At 46.9% G+C, this 17970-nt stretch overlaps 1 protein-coding gene and 1 gene segment (V, D, J or C); one reads left to right on the top strand and one right to left on the bottom strand.

Moving 5' to 3' along the window:
- The window catches only part of LOC133769997 (T cell receptor alpha chain MC.7.G5-like), a 316437-nt gene that overhangs the window by 228821 nt on the left and 69646 nt on the right, over nucleotides 1-17970 (top strand). The gene's annotated exons all lie outside the window — the stretch shown is intronic.
- Nucleotides 3878-4495, bottom strand: LOC133769999 (T cell receptor delta variable 3-like). The segment is given in 2 exon segments: nucleotides 3878-4185; nucleotides 4415-4495. Coding segments are annotated over 2 exon segments (345 nt in total).

The following is a 17970-nucleotide window of genomic DNA, read 5'->3' as shown; positions in this document are numbered from 1 at the left end:
CAAGTACCAGCCATCCTCAGACTAGCTGGCTTCTACCATTCCTTCCAGCACTTAGATTTGTGATCCTGTCACAACTTCCCTTCACCCACAGGCTGACTGGAATGTGGAACTTACACTCCCTAAAAGAAACCAAAAGCTTATGAAGATGCCATCTCCTCGGCTTCTGACTTCTCGGAAATTGAAGTTCAATTGCCACCACCATGTTTGAGCAGCTACTAACCAAAGCAGCTTTCCTTAGAAGGAAACCAACCCAGTTCACCTCCAGCCTGATGAAAAGACAAAAGGACTGGGGAGTGGGGGTTTGCATCCTATCTGCTTCACATGCTGCTTCATAAAGGCTTCGAGGACATGAAAGTATATGGGACCTGTTTTTCACTCCTACAACTGATATAATTTGAAAAGGACCTTTTATTCCTTTTGATTTTCTATACCTCCCAGAAGTAGAAAGTGAGAACTAACAGGTTACCAGCAACATTCTCCATAAGGAAAATAGGCTCTGGGATAAGGAAGGAAGGGGTCCTTTTACCTAAACACAGAAAGTTGTGTTCAACCAAGCACTAGGTTTGCCCCGAAACCAGTGTCCTCAAGGTCTCCTTGTGACTTGTCCCACGCTCTATGTTCACTTCAGCAGACACCCTGGATAGGGGTGGGGGGAACAAAATTTCAGCACTTTCTCCTTTTCCTGGTACTTGACAAAGAAAATTAAGTTTGACTTCCTAATAGGCTCCAAGAAGGCAATGGGGTTTCTAAAATCTCATCTAAATGCTCTCTAATCTATCAGCAAAGATCAGAGTAAAATACAGAAGTAAGAACCCTCTCTCTGTTCATTGATTTAACATACATGAATTGACTCCTGCCAAGGTCAAGGCCTTATACCTAGGATAAAAGCAATAATACAAGGACCCTGCTCTCAAGCAGTGCACTGTGCAAGTGTTTTTGAAGGGAGGAGCAGGGATGAAATCCTATCTTTACTGTCTTTTGCCACCAACTGTGCACAGGGACTGTGAGATCATTGGACACACACCCTTTTGCACGGACCTTTGAGGCTGCTGTTTTTCTGCTTTTCTCAGCCTCTATCTCTGTTGCATTTATTAAACTGCACTGTGTGCACCTTGCCTCTGGCTTTGCTCATTGCAGACCACCGCAGGGGGCAAGTCAGCTCTGTGAACTCCTATTAGTCAGCCAAAAGCCACGCTGAGCTTATAGGTCACACCGCAGCTTCCTGAGCCCCAAACCTGCAGGCTCCTGCTTCGGGGACTCAGTCTTGGGTTTCCTGCTGCAGTGGCTGCTACCATAACACTGTCAGCAGTGCCTGCAGGGTAGCAATCAGCCCTGCTCTGCAAGGTCACAGCTCTCTCCAGGTTCACCTGATCAGGTAGCAGAGCCCTAGCAACCCACTGTTGTGGGTTTTCTCAGCACCAAAATGGGGTGTCAAGCAGGAGTTTATGAGGTTCCAAGAGAAAGAGCAGCTAGCACTAAAATATCCCCGCCATCTTCTTCACACCCCAACCAAACATAGGAGACAATCCAGATGGATAATACTGGTCCATCCAGGGGGGAAAATTAGAAGATTCAACAGATTGTCTCATATGTATAAAGAATGTCTATTTCCAAAACATTTACATCTGATACCTTATGTGATATTAGAATGTTTCTCTGAAGTTGCTAGGAACAAGTAGATCAGGTCCTGGGGCCGGCTATGTGGCACAGCTGGTGAAGCCACCACTGGCAATGCCAGCATCCCGTATGAGCACTGGTTCAAGACCTGGCTGCTCCACTTCCAACTGGATTCCCTGTTAAAGTGGAAGATGGCCCAAGTACTTGGACCCCTGACACCAATGTGGGAGATCCAAATGGAGTCCTAGGCTCCTGGCTTTGGCCTGGCCCAGCCCTGGCTACTTATTGCAGCCATTTGGGGAGTGAACAGCACACAGAAGGTCTCTCACTCCCTTTCTCTCTCTCTCTCTCTCTGAAACTTTGCCATTCAAATAAATAATAAATATTTTTTTAAAAATCACATCCTCATTTTTCAGATAGAAAAAATACTTCCTTCCCACCCCTACCTCCAAAGTATGTGCATTGTCCAAAGCTCATTCCGTGAGATTAGGTATTGCTGAGAGTACAATCAAGGTCTCAAGACTGTTAGCCCAAGTTCCTGCTACAAGAGCACCCACCCTGCATCCCCAAAATGAGGATGAGATGTCAATCTGAATATCTGCTGGATGGAACTTCAGCTCTATCCTATAGTTAGCACTTAAACGAGCCACCCACTGGCCCCTTCAATAGCCAGAAAAAAGAATCCTAGCACATCACATGATGATAAATTTCTTCCATCAAAAGGAGTCTCCAGAAAAGATTTAAGGGAAGAGTAGGGGCTGAGTCAGGGGAGGCAGTGGATTTTCCTGCTTCAGATCGGGGACCATCTTGTGTGGCCCAGGTGATGGAAAGACACACACTCAGCAGGCCAAGCCACTTGCCCAAGGCCCACGGCTCCCCAGCCCCACGTTCTGTCTGTTGCTCCATATAGTGGCTACTCTACCCACGGTTTCTGAAGTGCACATGAACTGCTGACCAAGCCTCTCCGGGTGCAGCTGCAGGATGGAGCCCCACCAGGGCAGCATCAGAGCCACGGCTCTCTCACTTGCTGGCTTTAACACCTCAGAAGTATCTCCACTTCTCTGGGCTTCCAGACACTTCCCACAAAACACAGGCTAAAGCCTCTTCCAGCTCTAAGATTGCATCTGATCATTCCAAGCGTTCTTTTAAGGCAGAGAGTTGAATAGCAGTGGAGGGAGGCAGGGCAAATCCCAGAGACTGAGGGTGAGTCTGACCCGACATCACATAGGCTGTTTGCTTTGGGGGAAACTGTCTCTGCTGCAGACACCACTGAGCTCCAACCTCAGAATTCTGGGATTCAGAGACAGGTGTCTAGGAGTCCCTCAGTGCTCTCCAGTGAGAGGGAAATGTTCTCCAGAGTAAGCCAAATGGAGGTGTCGATGAGCATCAGGGGAAGTAAAGGGGCTAGACATAGCAGATGTAGAAAACAGGTAAATTGGGGAAGATCTTTAAAGTAAACAATGTCCAATTTGATTCTTAAAATGAAAACAGACAAATTCACAATAATGGGTAAACGATGACAGAAACTACAGTGAAGTCACTGGTACTATCACTGCGTGGTGTAGTGGGTTAAGCTACTACCTGTGATGCCCGTGTCTCAAATCAGAATGCCGGTTCAAGTCCTAGCTGCTCTGCTTCTAATCCATCTCCCTTCAAATGTGCCTGGGAAGGCAGTGAGTGATGCATGGCCCACGTACTTGGGCCCCTGACACCCACGTGGGAGACCCAGATGGAGTTCCTGGCTCCTGGCATCAGCCTTCACCCAGACTTGGTTTTTTGTGGTCACTGGGAGCCAAGGGATAGAAGATTTTCTCTCCTCTCTCTCTCTCTTTCTCCCTCTCTCTCTCTCTCTTCCTCCATCTGTGATGCTCTGCCTTTTAACTAAATAAATACCTACAAATAATCCTATTTAAAAATAAAGTCACTGCTGGCTGATGGCCTCTCCTTAGATTGGCCTTTCACATCGCCAGTCTGATATCTTCACAACAAACATGGCACAGACTTAGCCCCACTAAGCATCAGATTGTGACACTGCGGACCCAAAGGCAGCTCTCCTTTGCTCCCCATGAGCTTCTCAGCCAGCAAAAGTCACCGACTCAGAAGTGGGGAGAGGCTCTGTTCTTCTGCAGGCCAGGCTAGGGCACAAACAAACTAGAAGGATCCGAGTCTGGGCATGAGCGACCCTGAGAGGTAGCTCAGCCCAGCTCAGCAGAGCCCAGGGGTTTGTGTGCAGGCTTCCTGAGCATCTGGATCACTGTGCTCACTTCACTGCACAGAAATAAACAGCACTGTCTTCAGGCCTCACGGGGGAGATCACCAGGTGGAAGGTTTTCTGGGTCTGACTGCGCTTCACAGAAAATCGACCTCGAACAAAATCTGCGTCTTGAGATCTGCTATCATCCCTGTACAGGATGAACTGAAAGGAGCCATCTGGCCTTCTTCGGTACCAGTACAAATCTGGATTGGAGAAGTCAACGTCATAGGTGCACAGCAGGATCGTCTCCCGGCCACTCGCCACCGTCTGTTCCGAGGGGCTCTGGGTCACTGTGACACACTGCACGCCCTGGTCTGCAAGAGGAGAAATGAGTAAGCTGTGACTTCCCCAGGAGCTGGGCCTTGGCACAGAGCCAGCCCAGAGGAACTCGATGGGCAGGGGCAGGAAAAGGACACAGAAATGAAAATCAAGGGCAGAGAATAACTGAATATCCAAGAGCAAAATAGAAAGAGGCTAAGCCCTCGGAAGTCAGAGCAAGGGAAATGGAGTAGAGAACGAGAGGAACCCAAGGAGTCTACTCACAGAGAAGCAAAAGGCTAAAGCCCAGAGAAAGAATCATCTTCCCTTCCCATTGGGGCGGAGGCTGCAGAATGAACCGCTGCCCTCTATGGAGCGCTCTTGAAATCTCTGAGACCACCTCAGGGCTTCTGGCGGGAAGGGGATGGGAGGAAACAGAAGGAAACAGCCCACCCTGACAGTCTGTGACCCACAACGTGGCCATAGCTCTGGGGCAAATGCCTCCCACTAAGGAAACCGCAGCTGTCCTCGTGACTTTGGTCCTCAACCCATCTTGAACTAATACTTGAACAGTGCACATGAGTTACTTTTAAAAAGAAAAAAGGAGAGAGAGAGACTGCAAGCTCAAGGGTCACATGCTGGGCTAGCCAATGCTGTAGAAGTAGTTTCCTCTCTGTTCTGTCTCCTCCAGTTGCAGATGGGTGCATCGACCAAAAACTCCACCTTGAGTATCCTCGCCTCACAGCACCCAGCACAGTTGCTCCTATTCTGTAGGATTCAATAAATGACTCAGCCCCTTGTCCTTCTGTGAAAAGAGGAAGGGGCTTGAACAAGACCATTCCTAAAGTCTACCCCAGCCCTGAATTCTAGAAGTTTAGTATTTCAGGAATACTGACATACTGAAGGACTGCTCTGACTCCGGCAGCACTTACTGCACTTCCCCAGCTTACGTTTCCAGCACACACTGGGCTCCAGATGGGAAACTCTCCCCAAAGCAGAGCTTCCCAGTGGGTGAACTGCTATGAGTGGTGACAGCTTGCTGAGACAGGGCTCAGCATGACTGTGGGTGCCTAGGTGGCTGGAGCCCCTGACCAGCCCCTCCTGGTCATGAGTCATGCAAACGGCGTTTTCCACGTGAGGCCCGACACAACGATAACTGGGAAGCATTGCCCTAGATGACAGAACACTGACTGCTCACTCTTCAACCCCCGAGAGTGTTCCTAGAGTATGTGTAGGAGTTCCTCATTCCCCTTCCTCCCACAGCCAGCTCATCAAGAAAGCCTGTCGGTTCTACTATGAAAATCTATCCCCAGTCCATCTACTTCTTCCGTCTCCATGGCCACCAACATCTCTTCCTGCTACCAACATCTCTTGCAGGGACCTCTACAATAGTCCCTGCCTGGCCTGCTTGTTTCAGTTCTTGTCCCTGGATAATGTTGGTCTCCTTTTTTAAGACTGTTTGATTAACAGATTGATTTGAAAGGCATGGCAACAGAGAGGAAGAGTCAGAGAGAGATGGAGTGATCGTCCACCCACTGCCTGATTCCTTCCCCAGAGGCCCACACTAGCCAAGTCTGGACCAGGCCAAAGCCGGATGGAGCCACAAACTCCATCCAGGTCTTCCTTATGGGTGGCAGTGGCTCAAGTACTTGGGTCATCAGCTGCTGCCTCCTCAGGTACATTAGCGGAGAGCTAGGTCAGAAAGCAGAGCAGGCAGGACTTGAACCAGCATTCCAAAATGGGATACCAGCACGACAAGCAGGATTCTTAACCTGCAGTACCACAACACTAGCCCCCAGTCCCAGTCTAGGAAATGTAAATCAGAGGATGCCGGCTGGACCTCCTCTCCTGGGTGTGTGACACCCTACAAATGATCCCGCCTCTGCCTCCTCTCCAGCACTGCCCACATCTGCTGTTCTCTGTCTCCACTTCAGCTGTGGTGGCCTTCCTTCGGCTCCCCTCTCTGTCTCACTTTTCCAGCTGCTTGAAACTGTATTCCCAGTTTTTCACAAATCTCAGCTCAGAGAGGCTTTCCCAGAGGCCCCTCCAAGGAAGTTAGTCACACACCCCACCCATAGTCACCCTCAATTAGATTTCTGTTTATTTTCCCTTACATCACTAACTGAAATCACACTTATGATTTATGATTCATACACATTTATTATTTTTCTCTTTCTCATCTCCCCCTCCACACACACACACACACACACACACCCATACCCACACACACCCATTACAATATAAGCTCCATGAGGTAAGGGTAATGTTTATCTTTTCACTGATTTATCCCTATCCCCTAGGTTGTCTGCCACTTAACAGACAATCCATAAATGTTTGTGCAATAAAGGAACACAACTGTCTCCACTTAAAACTCACCAAATCTAGCAAATAAAAATACAGGGCACCCAGTTAAATGTGCATTTCAATTAAATAATAAAACATTTAATAATATTTTGTGTTATATATGGGAAATTTTTATACTAAAAAAAAATTCACTGTTTATCTGAAATTCACATTTCACCAGGCATCCCCAAAGTCCCACCCTGAGCATCCCCAGGGCCCCTGATGTAGAAAGGGAAGGTTTAGGGCTGACACTGCCCTACCTGAGCAGTGGGGGCCCAGGCTTGCCCTGCCACTTGCCTTCAGCAGCCTTGCCACGGGCCCCAGCCCCAGCTGGCAGAAATCTGATTCACAGCTTCCCAGATCTCCCAAGGTCCCAACCCACAGTCTCCTGGTGTCTGTCTCCACTCTAAAGGTGTCACCTAGACCCGATACTTATACAAGAGTTAAACAGTCCTTTCCTGACCTGGAGAACAACAGTTTTCAAGCTACACGGCTACACAGCTACTTATCACCTAACTGCCCAACTCAGCCACAATTGACCACACCTAAGAACAGAAGAAATGGGGTTCATGGATCCTCGGGCAGAGGGACATGTACTCTCCCTTAATGCATCCCATGGGAGATTAAAACACAGAATCCCGCTTGGGGTGAGACAATCTAGACCCTCCCTGGTGCCCTCCCAACGTTCCTGGAAAGGCCTCCCCCTGGAAGGGCGAATCTCAGAGAACAGAGCAGAGTCATGGGTGAGTGGAGCCAGCCTGTCGGGTTCGTGTGACCTTAACTACAACCTAACCCCTCTCAGCCTCCATGTCTCAATCCTTAAGATGGAATAATAATAATAGCTTTTCCACAAGACTACTGGAAAATAAAATGAAATAACACATGCAAGACATCCAGCAAATAAATGATTGTGAATGTTAGACACTGCTGTTGCCATTGTCATTCTTGTTAAATAAATAGATAAATGCAGTTTCTAAGAGTATTATCTTCATCAAAGCTTTTCAGAGAAAAGATGCTGAGTAAAAGTTAAAAAGTAAAGTTGCGAAATCTGGCAAAAAAAAAAAAAAACATGTTGTACTAATCAACGTTGTTCTTTTAACAACTTCACATCTTTAATTTGTGCTCAGTGCTCCAAGCACATTGTCACCGACCACTGCTATCCCCTGAGTCTGAGCCAGCTGCACTCTTCCCAAATCCCTAAGAGCATTGGGAGCATGAGAAATGAGACCCATGGCCTACTGTTCTTATATCTTCCAAAAGTTGTAAAAAGCTTATTCATAGGGGCCAGCATGTGGTGTGTCTGGTACCTGCAGCACTGGCATCCCATATGGACAACATTTTAAGTCCTGGCTGCTCCACTTCTGATCCAGCTCTCTGTTAATGTGCCTGAGAAAACAGTGGAGGATGGTCCAAGTGCTTGGGCCCCTGCGTCCATGTAGGAGACCCAGAAGAACTCCTGGCTTCAGTTCAGCCCAACTCTGGCTGTTGCAGCCATTTGGGGAGTGAATCAGCAAATGGAAGCTCACTCTCTCCATCTCTCTCTCTCTCTCCCTCCCTCCCTCTCTCTTTCTCTGTAAAGAGAAAATCAATATATAAATTTCGGGCCTGCACTATGGCGCAGCAGGTTAACGCCCTGGCCTAAAGCACTGGCATCCCATATGGGCACTGGTTTAAGCCCCAGCTGCTCCTCTTCCAATCCAGCTGTCTTCTATGGCCTGGGAAAACAGTAGGAGATGGCCCAAATCCTTGGGCCCCTGCACCCACGTGGGAGACCTGGAAGAAGCTCCTGGCTCCTGACTTCGGATTGGCACAGCTCCAGTCATTGTGGCCATCTGGGGAGTGAACCAGCGGATAGAAGACCTCTCTCTCTATCTCTACCTCTTTCTGTAACTCTATCTTTCAAATAATTTTTTTAAAAAACTTAAATATATATATATTTCAAATAGATAAAATTTAAAAGACAAGCTTGTTCATGAGGGATTACATGACCATCAGTGATCCCAAAGTTTAGGGATAGGAGAGACCCTCAAGATCTAATAACCTCAGGCCACCATTGTGGCATAGCAGGTAAAGCCACTGCCTGTGATACCAGCATCCCATATGGGCACTGGTTCAAGTCTCTTGCTCCACTTCCAATCCATCTCCCTATTAATGTGTCTGGGAAAGCAGCAAAAGACAGCCCAAGTGCTTGGGCCCCTGATAACTACTTGGGAGACATAGATGAAGCTAACCAGTACATGGAAGATCTCTCTCTCTCTCTCTCTCTCCTCTCTCCTCTCTCCTCTCTCCTCTCTCCTCTCTCCTCTCTCCTCTCTCCTCTCTCCTCTCTCCTCTCTCCTCTCTCTCCTCTCTCCTCTCTCCTCTCTCCTCTCTCATTCTGCCTTTCAAAGAAATAAATCTTTTTTAGGAAGATTTAATCAACACTGCAAACTTATCGCCCCTCTCACCGCATCTCCCTTGAATCTATTGACATCTGAGCCTGCTCAGCTTCCAGGGCACTGGGCACTGAACAGATACCACTCATCCAGGACTACTTTTCATTAGCCCGAAATCAGTACTCAAGAGGGGCCTTTGGACCAGGTGGGGACCAAAGGATTTGGTCAACAAAGCCATCCCATCTCACTCCTGTCACTCAAGAAAAGTACTTTTCTCCCCGTTTCCTCGGAGGTGAGTAGCTTTGTTTGTGACCTTGCAGCGCCCTCTGCTGCCCTAATTATCCCATCTCCATAAATAGGTCATGCAGGAGGTTTACAGAAAATAGGTCAGGGACAGAAAACATTCTTTGTTCACAACTTCAGTCAGAGCTGCTCGTCTGTCTCTCTTCCCCCTCGCAACCCTGACACTGGCAGATGCTTCTCTGTTGGCCTCAAGGGCACATTCCCCATTAGTCACCCAAAGAGGACAGTCTTCGGGGATACCAGATAGCACCCTCAGAGGGTAGATGGACATTTCCTGCCTATAGAAAGCCTAATGCAACAATAGAGGACATAGAGACGTTTCTTTGGATGGATACAGACAAATGCATGTCTTTTTTTAAGGAATAGAAGCATGGAAAAGTTTAGAAACATCTGAGTGTGGCAATGGGGAGTGAATGACCCAGAGAAAGGACTTATCGCTTTCCAGTCCAAAATCCCTGGGGCAGACATGGACTGATGAGAGAGGAATCACACCAGGGAGCAACAAGTTCCTGTAGCCCACTTCCATCCCCAGGCAGAGGCAGCACAGTGGTTACCCAGGTTACCCAGGGGAAAGGTCTTGCTGAAAGCCCTTTGGGCTAGAACAAGTATGAAGAACCCTGTGGGAGTTCTTGCACAAGGCTCTCTGCAAAGCTGGCATCTGAAGACAAGCTGTGGGGAAGAAAGAACACTCTGTGGTGTTGCCATTGCTACCTCTGGAGCCACCTCTGGAAAGAACAGTGTTGGTCCATCCAGGTCAGTAATGCCTGTCATGGTGGGGCTGTGTGAGACCTGGTCTAACTCTTGGCAACTAGATTTCTTAAGCCATCTGTGGGGGATCTCTAGGGCAGGGAGGGCAGATACATTATATCTCAATTACCAAGGGCTGACCAGCAGTAGTGGCCATGTGCAGCCTGCTGGTAAGGATTCTGAAGCTGCATCGACAGGCAGAGAAAAAGTGATGTGTATATTAGCAGCATCTGCTGTGGGAACAGGAGCAGGAGGCAATGCCACACAGTTTCGTATTTGCCATCCCTGCTCGAGATGTCATTCCCTGTAATGAGTCCTGCAGAGAAAGAATAATCAGTGCCAACTCTCTGGTGGATTATCCTCTTGGTAAAGGGCAAATTTTTCAATCTCTATCTTTTCCTTGGCTTCCCTGGGATCTCATGGGCCATTTCCCCTGCTATCAATTGCTGTTGCCTGCAGCCTAAGAAATAAAATTTTTAAATGAATTAGGAGGTTCTATATTTCTCTCTGAAAGCATAAACTGTGTGCCAAAGCCAAACTCCTCCCTTGGATGACTGACTTATCCACAGCCTAATGTGTATCATCCCATACTGGGTCAGACAATAGAGCCCTGGGGACAGAGACCACCCAGGGAAGGTCCTTGTCCTACTGAGTCACATGAAGGGAGCAGCAAAAGACAAGACAAGGACGCAAAGGTCCTGAGTCTTAGTCCCAGCTGGGCCTCTACCTACCTACATGACCTTGACCTTGAGCAACTTGCCCCTCAGGGCTTTAGCATCTTCATCTTTGGAATGAGGGCATGGGCCTAGGCAGTCACTAAATTCCCACCCAGTCCCATCACATTCTAGAATACTAATGTGTAAAGCTATCGAGCTGACGGGAGAGTTATTAGTTTGTACCCCCCTGTGCATGTTGCCTGAACTCCTCATTGCCCAGCAGAAGAAAAAGGAAGGCATGCTTCATTGTCGGGGGGTAGCATAATTTCTTGATTCATCAGAGCCCGGGGGTAGATGCCCAGATGCCAACTTGGAATCCAGTTATTATTGCATCTGGGAGAGAGAAAAGTGATGAAAACAGCCTTTGGGGAAACCATCCGTTTGACCAAAAAAAAAAAGGCTGTACAAAGCATGATAACATGTTGATATCTTATTTATCATCTTCATCCCTGAAATCTACTCTGCCCCTTCCTAACTCTATTCTGAAGCAGGGAGGGAAGGAAGCCTTTCCCAGGGGAGAGGGGACACGGATGGGGAACAGACGGGCGTCTCTGTCGTGAGGAAAGAGCAAAGTTGACGCCACATCCCTTTCAACTGCGCTGACACCTCTGGTTTTTGTAAAGGTGTTCACGCCTGTGGGTATGGGGTTAATAGAAAACTGACATTTGGAGCCAAGACTGAAGGACTTTTGATACTCAGCAAGTAATATCTGGCAGAATTAATTTTTTTTTCTATCTGAAAATTGTCAGAGAGAGGTTCAAGCATTCCTTAAGGATTAGGAACAAAAGATGAATGTTTAATACAATTCAATTTAACAAATATTTATTAAGAGCCTGTGGCTTTTCCCAGAGATCATCTGAGCCAGTTTCCGAGGAGCTGTAGCCATTGCCCTTAAGGGAAGGAGGGATTTGTCAATGGACCAGAGACCGTGGATGAACAGTGACAACAGATTTAGCTTTGGGACCGGGACACAGTGAGTGGTGGCCCTGAGTAAGTAGATTAGCTTCAAAAAAAAAAAAACAAAACAAAAACAAAAAAACCTGTGCACAGCAGCATGGATAACATAAAACACCAGGTAACCAACGATGTTATTTTGTGATTGGTTTTACCATGTATTTCATCATTTTTGTAGGGCAGGTTAATCTTCCCAATTGCAAGTTTTCTCGAACTGATCGGAAAGTCAGCATTTTAAGGGGAGCATTTTAAGAATCCTGTGTTTCTGAAATTAGGCTCACAGCAGTTAGCAAAGGAGCAACAGCACTCTGTCTTTCCAGTGAAGCAAGAGAGCCTGGCATCCCTCATGTACTGAACGGCCCAAGGGGCCTCCTCCCCTCGCTGAGTCAGAACCAGCATCAGACCGCCAGGCAGTTAACTCCTTATAAATCTGCCCAGCAGTGCGGACAATGAGAAATGGCCCACTAGGTTTTGGGTGGAACAGGGCTCCATTTCCTGTAAAGCCAGAGAAGCACTTTGGACCACTCAGACGTGGTAGACCCTGCTCCCCTCGCGGTCAGTGTCCCGCACTGCCTCAGTAGGAAAGAGGCAGCCTACACGACTGCTCAGGAAGTTAGCCTCTTCCTGGGTCCCTAATCCTGCTAGAGACAGAGCCAGGTCCTGTGAGGAGGAAGTTATGGCCAACAGGAAGAGAGGTTTTGGTCAGGGGTCCAGATACTGTGTGAGGAATGCCAAGAAAGTCCACTAACTCAGCTAACTGTAAGCCCAGGTGAGTGTCTCTGTCCAGAGGCCCCAGCAGCACTTCTCAGTGCCTAACACCTGTCAAGCAGAGAGTTGCAAGACTCAGCCAGGTAAGAAAGAGCTGCAAAGATCAAACCCCTGTCCTGTGGGTAAGCAAGAGTCTATAGTATAGGTAAAGGGAGCAGCCCCTGTGGGACAGCTGCTGGAAGTAAGCTATTTCCATTTGGAGAGGGCACGCAAGTGACAGTGAAACCCAGTAAGTGCCATCCGTAAGCCAAAGGTGTTGGTTGGTTGTTTGGTTTGGGTTTTGAATTATCTAGACTCTCCAGAGAAAGAACATTTCTCTCTGAGGAGCTGGTCCCAAAACTCTGACTTCAAACTTCTAAAAAGATCAAATGTTAAGACAGATGGTAGGGCTTGGAAAACTCTGCTGCCCTGTGTAATAGGTAGAAACCTACTTCATTCCTTTGCTTGCTTGTTTTATTTTGTTTGGGAAATGGGGAGGAGGATTAGACACCCCAGAAAAAAATCATTTGCACAGCATTTTGGGGACAAATTAGATCTAGAGAATCAAATTTTAAAACCCTCAGCTCAGAAAGCTCTTAAAGATTACTGAACCCACCTCTTTAGTTTTGCAAATGAGAACAGTGACACTCAGGATGCAAACAGACTCAAGGTCACATAGCTGAGCCGGATACCAAAGTCCAGGGTGAAGGCACTGTGTCTGAGCAGTCCAGATGCAAGGAAGAGAAAGCACCAAAGGCTTTGGCCATGACAACATCAATTGCATCCCAAATATTCTTTGCCCAGGACTCGGTGAACTCAAAACAGAACCCCAGGTTCCAAAGGGAGATAAGAAGGTCCTGTGCCTATCAGGGGTAAAAACTAACTAAAGTAGGAAAAACAATCAAGTCTGATATTAGGGGAAAGGTGCAGACCGAGTCAGAGATGGGAAAAGCCAAGATGGAAATGCTAGTGGAGCCTTTGGACGATGACGATGAGCATCAAGCACTACCTGTAAGTTCTGCATGGCTAATTTCTTTCCCAATGAGAGTTCATATTGTGTGATAGATTGCACTGGCTATGTGATTGCTTTGGACCACAGAATATGTATTGGCTTGCTGATCCTTCTAGTGTCTTGAAGTAGAAGTCTTATCTCTAACATTGCTTTTAGCCCTGAAGCCTCAGGTGGGGGAATACCATCATTTGTCCTTCCTCTGGAACTTGGAGGTTGGAAGAAAATTCTAGTTCTCAGGAAGTGCTGCGAATCTGGATTTATGAGGTTGATGTCACAAGTTTTTACAAAGCCCCTCAGCACAGTGGTCAGCAAATCAGTGGCTCTCAGCTGACATTTGGGAAGGGAACAAGGCTCACAGTGAAGCTTGGTAAGTAGGGGAGAGCAATGAACTCTCCTCCTAAATGTGATTCCAGATCCTTTTTAATACCAATTAACACAGATGTGGCTTCTTGCCCCATCTCTGCCAGTAGTCAAGTCCTGCCTGGCTAACAGGTGCCCCTCCACATCCCATGGATGTGCACCGAGGCAGCTGGATGCAGCTGTTCCTCAGCTCTCACAAAATCACTTAACCCCTTCATCAAGGTGTGCTGCTCTTCTGCCCCCTCACAGCCCTGCTGGCGGATCCGTCAGAGGACTTCCAGACTTGTACGTCATTGTAAAATGAGATGTGTCAACAGTGTGTGCTTGGCTTCCTGGGGGAAGATGCTAGACGGCCTGCTGCATGCTTTCCCCCCATTGTTACGTTTCAGCCTTACACCAGCCCTGTGAGCAGGGTGGTGGTGTTATCCTCACTCTATAGCAGGGACTTTTTATATATTTTCTGATTTATACTTTTCTAGAAGTCCAAAGAGATTGAGTAAGTTGTTCAAGGTGATACAGTAAGAAAGAGAACGGGGGTCCTAATTCTTAGCATTCAGTTGTCAGAGCTAAATGTTTATTCGTGTGGGATTATGTTTCAGGAAAAAGTCACAAATGCTTTGGTCTCCAGCATTCCTAAAATAATCCTAGAGAAGGCTGCTCTCAGCGAGGTGAAGGACTGATCAACAGGACCACTGCGAGCCAGACACATGCTCTTAATCCTTACAATATTATCAAGCAGCTATTATTCTCCCCCTTTTGCAGATGAGAAAACTGAGGCCCAGAAAGCTAAAGAACTGGCCTTGGGTTTGAAACCCAAGTTTGCCTGACTCCAGATCCCAAACTCTTTCAAAGTAACTGCAACTGCCCACCAGCCACATTAACTAATTCATTAATAAGACAGCAGTCTAGCAGGGAGCAAACAAGTGATCAGTTTTTCCATATTCCCTCTCCCTTTTCAGGAGTAGTGTAGGATCCTCTTTCGTGCTTCTCCTGGGAGAGCAGGTGGAGCCCTGGCTCCCGGCACCAGGTTGAAGGGTCGTGGCAGTATTTGTAAAGCACTCTGTGGGGGTGTAACTCAGGGCGGATCTGGAAAGCTGGTCTTTGGAAAGGGAACGAAGCTGACAGTAAACCCATGTAAGTTTGAACAATTAATGTTTTGAATTTTTCTCTGGAACCCCGATTTCCAGCTTTTCATTCTGCTTAACCCACAGAAGTCCCTTTAACAGGTTCCCTCAGCGTGCACAGCACTGCTGTTTACCCTCCTGTGCATTTTATCTAACAGAGGAGAGTGACAGAGCCAGGGGAGCACTGGACCAAGGAGTCCTACTGTTGGCCTAGCTTCTTATTTTGATTGCTGGAATTTCCCATGGGACTAAAAGAAAACTGATGAACTCTCTGAGACTCTAACATCCCCCCTGTAAAACGGGAAAGGCAATTCCTGCTCCTGCTGTACCAGACCTGGTCGGCTTGAGAGGATGTCGGCACAGTTCCAGTAAAGCCACAGTAAATGCAAGGGCAGCGCAGGCCCAGCTGGTCCATAAACTCGCCCACCAGCAGTCTCTCATTGCCCAGTGTGGGTTTGTCAGTATTCTTGCACGACAAGCAAACACTTCAGAAAGCACCAAGTGGAGTTTGGGCATCTGAGTTTTTGTAGTGTCTTATGTCACTGTGTGATACTGGAGCCAACTACAAGCTGATCTTTGGAAAAGGAACAACTTTGAGTGTTAGACCAGGTATGTTTTAATGAAGATTGTTTCTAACCATAAGCCCCTATCCTTAGAAATTCAGTGAAAGACAATGGAACTACTCACCCAGTTATTAGAAAGAATTTTCACCACAGTTCTCTCTGATGGGAGCCCCTGTAGGATTATTTCAACACCTTTAAGCACTTGAAGATGTTGTCTTTTCTGTAGATGTTGGAGGTGTATATCTGGCAAATGGAAGTGGAGCTGAGCTTTTAGAGGCAGAAGGCACTTAGGAAAAAAAAAAAAAAAGAGTATAGACTAAAGTACATAGCAACAGCAGGGGCCGTGCAATGCAAGCTGATCTAAACGGAGACAGGGAGACACAGCCTTTGATCCAAACAACTGAGTGACCACTCTCCTGTCATCTGCCTTTCAGTGCCAAGGCTTCCATGTTGGAGAGATTAGAAAAAGAATTGTCTAACCCCTATAGCTCTCCAAACCCTGGAGCCAAGCCAGCTGGGTAAAGCCAGGTAGGATTTTCTGGTGCCGACACGCGATATTTAGGGAAAGGGTAAAACTGAAAGCAAATATTCAAATTAGGCAGAATGATTGTGAACTTCAGAAACATGCCCCAGGATTCTGTTAACTGCTGTGTTCCTAATTGGGCCCTCATGGAACATTCTCATCCCTGTCCTGGCTGAGCTTTCTGCATCAGAGAAACCCCTTTTGATGTCTGTTCATTTCTGTGCCCCTCAGTGAAGAAGTGGCAGCTAAGCTAGGAAGAGAAGGATTTCCTAACCCAAACACGATGACAACCTTTCTCTCCAGCACGCAAATCCCGGAGGGATATTTTGAGTGCCATCCCACCATTCCCAAAACAAGCCTGAGATCATTTAACATGAACGTAGCCGAGATTTTGCCCCACAAGGAAGTCTCTGTTTCCTATGACAACAGAAGCTTGTTTCAAATCGTTGTTTTGGGTTTAACTTTTGCTCAAAATTTCCAAACAACACTAACTACCCAGTGGGCACTTAAAAATTAAACTTCTATTTTCATGAGCAAATTTTATCCTCAATCGAAGGGCCAGCATCAGAATATCCTATTATTACCTCCCTATGACCTTCCTGAAGTCCCTTATACCTAAAACAGCATGACAGAGAAAAGCATTTCCATGCCAACCTGTGTATCCAATGGCTAAATAGGGTGTAAGGAGCAGGTGGGTCAGCTGCTATGTTTCCAGATCAGATTGGCTATTTAGAGTCCTCTGGATGTTAGAAACAATAATCAGGAAAAGCACCTGCAATTCCATTTTTTATTTATAATCCTTATCTTTCCCAAAGAACTGTTATAAATTCTCTCCCAAAGGTGTCATACTCATCCTTCTTGGGGTTCCTTTATTCATGATGTGTACAGAGATGAAATATTGGTTGAGACTCAAAAAAATCCATGAGCTTTACTTTAAGCTTTCCCTGTCAGAGAGATGCTAGGAGCTAAAAAGATGGGAAACTGCCATTTGGGAACTAGATTAAAAACAAAATCCAAATTAAGCCCAAGGAGCACTGCTCAGTAGTTATTTAGACACAGCGTATAAGCTCTGCAAGCCTGGTTGCTCGGTTGGCTGGACTGCGCCTGTTTGGGTCTCGCCTGGAAGAGTAATAATAACTTGTTCATCCCAGATCTGTCTTGAGCAAAGAGAGATGTCAGCCTCCAGCCCTAAAAAACTCCTTGTGATTTTGTTTATTTCCATGGAATTTATCATTATACACAGTGTTCTGGAAGTAATAGAGAAGTGCTCCTGCAAGTGGAAATGAAATGTAAATTTAGATTGTAAATATATGACTGCAGTAAATAGATAGCAAGAAGAAAGATGAAGAGATTAGAGACTTGCCACATTTCTCTAACCCTAAAGGAGATGTTTCTATAAATAGTTTAAAATTATTGAAGAGGAGCCAGGAGGAATCAGGACAGAGGCAAACAGATTCTCCTCCAATCCTCATCACTTTGCAGAATTGGAAATTGTTTCTCAATCAAAGTCCCCTGGGCAGAGGAGGAAATCAGGGCAGTTTCAGATGATGGGGCTCTTGGGCAGGTGGCCCCTGGGACTGATTTTGAGGCTGGCCCCCTGTCAATGACAAGTTCTGGTGGTGTCTCCGTTGTAGGGGATGGGAATCAACACAAAAGTAAATCCTACTTCATTGTGTAGGACCAAGGAGGTCTCCCAGAGCAGGATTTCCCCTGGATTTTGTCTGGGCTGCCTTTTCACCCTTCCTGTCTTCATCAGATGGATTCAGCCTCAGAGCAGACCCTAGGATTCAAACAGAAGTTTTAAGGAGGAAGCCAGCTTAACTTCACTCAGGAGGCCTGGCCTAGTCTGACTTTGAAGATTCTTTTAATCCAACTGTTTTTAGAGGGAGCTCTGCAAAAGCTGAAAGAAAGGTGGGGAGCGTGAGTGAGGATTCTATGAAGCCAAGATGTTAAGCAGCTGACTGGTAGAGACACAGAGAAGTCTGGTAAAGGAGACCTTGTGAAAGGCAACGTAGCAGCCCCAAGGAGACCCTGCTCTCAGTTCATTAGTGGCACTCGGGCCACTCTCTGAGGC

The sequence above is a fragment of the Lepus europaeus genome, chromosome 11, assembly GCF_033115175.1.
Source record: "Lepus europaeus isolate LE1 chromosome 11, mLepTim1.pri, whole genome shotgun sequence".
NCBI lineage: Eukaryota > Metazoa > Chordata > Mammalia > Lagomorpha > Leporidae > Lepus > Lepus europaeus.
This window is presented reverse-complemented; position numbering and strand designations above follow the sequence as displayed.